We start from the raw sequence: 3,162 nt of genomic DNA, 5'->3' as shown, positions 1-3,162 counted from the left end.
CTGGTTTGGTCTAAACTGGTCTTTAATGGTCAAGATGGTGAAAAATGCTGGTCACCCAGACGAAAACATACCCTATATCCTATATACCTTTAGCTTTCCACCAGCATAGCGTATGTTTTCATTAGAGTTGGATGGACTAGCCGGTTGCCAAGCTGGTCACCATGCTGACTAGTTTGGTCAGGATGATCAGACTGGGGTCAGTGATCAGTCACGTTCATTAGATGTTCTGCAGAACTTCCAGCGTATTCAGCTACGTCTTGGTTCCTGACTCCTAATCCAGTGTGATCTGTGTTTCAGGTACAAAGAGAAAGTCAAGCTAAAACACTCGTGGGTCATGATTGCAGGATGATCAGACTGGGGTCAGTGATCAGTCACGTTCATTAGATGTTCTGCAGAACTCCTTCCTTCATCATGGTTTGGTGTGTTTTGCTATTCTGAGATACAGACGCACTGAAGTTTAAGGAAGTAGCCTCTCCACCTCTGCAACCACAACGTACCCACACAGTCCTTATCCTTCACCTTTTCTATGCCTGCACGTGTGTATGTGCTGAGAGCTTCCTCTAATAACCTCATAGTCGGCAAGTTCCTCTAAAGTTTGTCTCCCCTCGTTTACGATGGCCAATGTTGGAGAGACGATTTACACCACACTGGAAATGTCCATCGCTGTGGCGTGCTGCCTGGGCAATGCTCTGGTCGTCTGGGCAGTGCGGACATCGGTAAGCCTCAGACAGCCCACCTTCTGCTTCATTGGGTCCCTCGCAGTGGCTGATTTCCTGGTTGGGGCTGTGGCTGTTCCCCTGGCCGTGCTGGTAGACGGGCGGTTCGAGATGTCTTTCTACGGCTGCGTCTTTATCAGCTGTGTTGTCATTGTGCTGACCCAGGCCTCTGTATACTCCCTACTGGCCATTGCTGTGGACCGATATCTGCGTGTCTACATCCCTCTCAGGTAAGAGTCCTCTAATACACACTTAGGTAGCAAGAGGACAGCTGTAACCAGATTCAGCTTGGCTAGTTTTGTGGGCTCGTTTGCTAGAACCTTGAGACGGATTCCATCACTTTGGTCTAGAGTCACTGTTCTCAATGAAACATGACTTGATGTAGGGGAGCTGGTTTACAGAGTTTTGTGAGCAGTGAGGTTCTGGCATCTCTCATACTACCTAAAATATTTAAATTGGCCAGCCCACTTCAATCACTGCTCTGAAATGAGCTTTATCCACTCACTCCTCTCCACACTACAACATGGGGTTGCGTCCCCGATCTAAACACCACTGAACTGAAACTGTCCCAGCGTATTCAGCTACGTCTTGGTTCCTGACTCCTAATCCAGTGTGATCTGTGTTTCAGGTACAAAGAGAAAGTCAAGCTAAAACACTCGTGGGTCATAATTGCAGCATGCTGGGTCGCTGCTACGCTGTTGGGTTTTATACCCATGTTTGGATGGAACAATCATGGCTCCTTAACGCCTTCTAACTCCACCAGCATTGTGTGCCAGTTCCTGACCGTCATCCCAATGTCCTACCTGGTCAACTTCACCTTCCTCAGCTGCCATCTTCCTTCCATGATGATCATGATGGTTCTGTACTGCTGCATCTTCTGCATGATATCTCAGCAGTTGAGGGGAGGCGTGGCGAAGGCCACCAAATCCAGTGCTTATTACATAAAGGAGCAGAAGCTGGCCTGTTCACTGGCTCTGGTTTTGGCTCTGTTTGCGGCCTGCTGGCTGCCGCTGCACGTCATGAACACCGTCGAGTTCTACAGCCAGGGTAGCCGCGTTCCTCACGAGGCTTTCTACGTGGGCATTCTGCTCTCGCATGCCAACTCAGCTGTCAATCCTGTGGTGTACGCTTTCAAGGTCCCAAAGATAAAGGAAGCGTACCAAAGAGCTTTGAGGAAGCTTCTCCCATGTCAGGCAGAAGAGCAAAAAGATCAGAGTACCCCAATGGCAACAATGAATGCTAGTAGCCAGGCTAACAGCACTGCCAAGTCTGGTACTGTTCTTCCATAAGCTGCAGGGTTCCTCGCGTCGACAGAGGCGTGATGGGTGTGGTCAACTTTCCTCTTTTTGTAAATACACAAAAAAGTGGTAGCACTTTATTTTGCTCTGCTTGAAGTTCTAGATATAAGCCAGGGGTGGTACAAGCTCTAAAGTACCAGCTGCTTACTTGGAATACTGGAATTCCAGTTCTAGCTATTAACTGGGTACGGGTGCAGACCAGCTTTTGAAATCCGGTTCTTTATGGGTTCTCTCCCATCTGAGAGTCTTCTGAACACCAGCTTCAGTGAGAAAGATCAGACTTGCTCATTCTCACACATTTGATTAGATTTGAATATTGATCTAGAAGTCGAGCAGAACCCTCAATATTTCTGATTGTAAGAACTTTAGTATTAACATTTTATAAACTTCTAAACTTTTTATTATTAACTTTTGTTAAAACATTTAAAATCCAAGATTATTTAATATTTCCCAGTTTAAATTAGAGGAAATTTTACATTTTAAAAAGTTAGATTTTGAATATTAATTAATTATTATCCAGAAAAAGTCTAATAATGTAAAGAGTTGTGATTACTAATAAATGAATACTGATGATAAAACTAATATATATATATATATAATTTAATGGAATTAAATTCTGAACAGAATGGAGGTACAATACATTCATATCCAGTATGAAGTTCTAATAGCATTATTATCCAGAATAAGATTATAATAAATGAAAATTAAGAACTAATAAATATCCTTAAATTAAATTATAAGACTGAAGACTGGATGTAAAATATATCAATATCCAGTATGAACTTTTAATAAATTAATAACCACAGTAAAATTGAACTAAATTAATATCCAGTATGAATCCAGGATTCTAATGAATTATCACTGTTTCTCTTCATTCGTCCACTCACTGGCTGTGGTCGTGGAATTGCTCTGGAGAAATGATCTTGGTTAGTGACGGACATTACAAGAGCGAGATGTTTCTCCTTCAGTTTCTGTCTGGTGGCTTTTCTTCTTCTTCTTCTTTTTCTTCTTCTTCTACTAAAAAGTGTTGAATCCAGCTCCTGATATTTCGTTTCGCTGGTTGTGTTTATTTTACTGTAAACGTTTGAGAAAAAGAATTAAAGGGAATCAAACAGGTCGACTTGCTGAGTGACTCCATTACACTGGAC

At 42.9% G+C, this 3,162-nt stretch overlaps 1 protein-coding gene across 1 annotated transcript; it reads left to right on the top strand.

Moving 5' to 3' along the window:
- Positions 1 to 614: 614 nt before the first annotated feature.
- LOC140555841 (adenosine receptor A1-like) lies at positions 615 to 2,005 on the top strand. Its single transcript, XM_072679160.1, has 2 exons — positions 615 to 946; positions 1,345 to 2,005. The coding sequence occupies exons 1-2, from the start codon at positions 615 to 617 to the stop codon at positions 2,003 to 2,005; spliced, it is 993 nt and encodes a 330-aa protein (XP_072535261.1).
- The last annotated feature ends 1,157 nt before the right edge of the window (positions 2,006 to 3,162 follow it).

This window comes from Salminus brasiliensis, chromosome 5 (genome assembly GCF_030463535.1).
Source record: "Salminus brasiliensis chromosome 5, fSalBra1.hap2, whole genome shotgun sequence".
Classification (NCBI taxonomy): Eukaryota; Metazoa; Chordata; class Actinopteri; order Characiformes; family Bryconidae; genus Salminus; species Salminus brasiliensis.
Note: the sequence above shows the minus strand (reverse complement) of the source record. Positions and strands in the feature narration are given on the sequence as shown.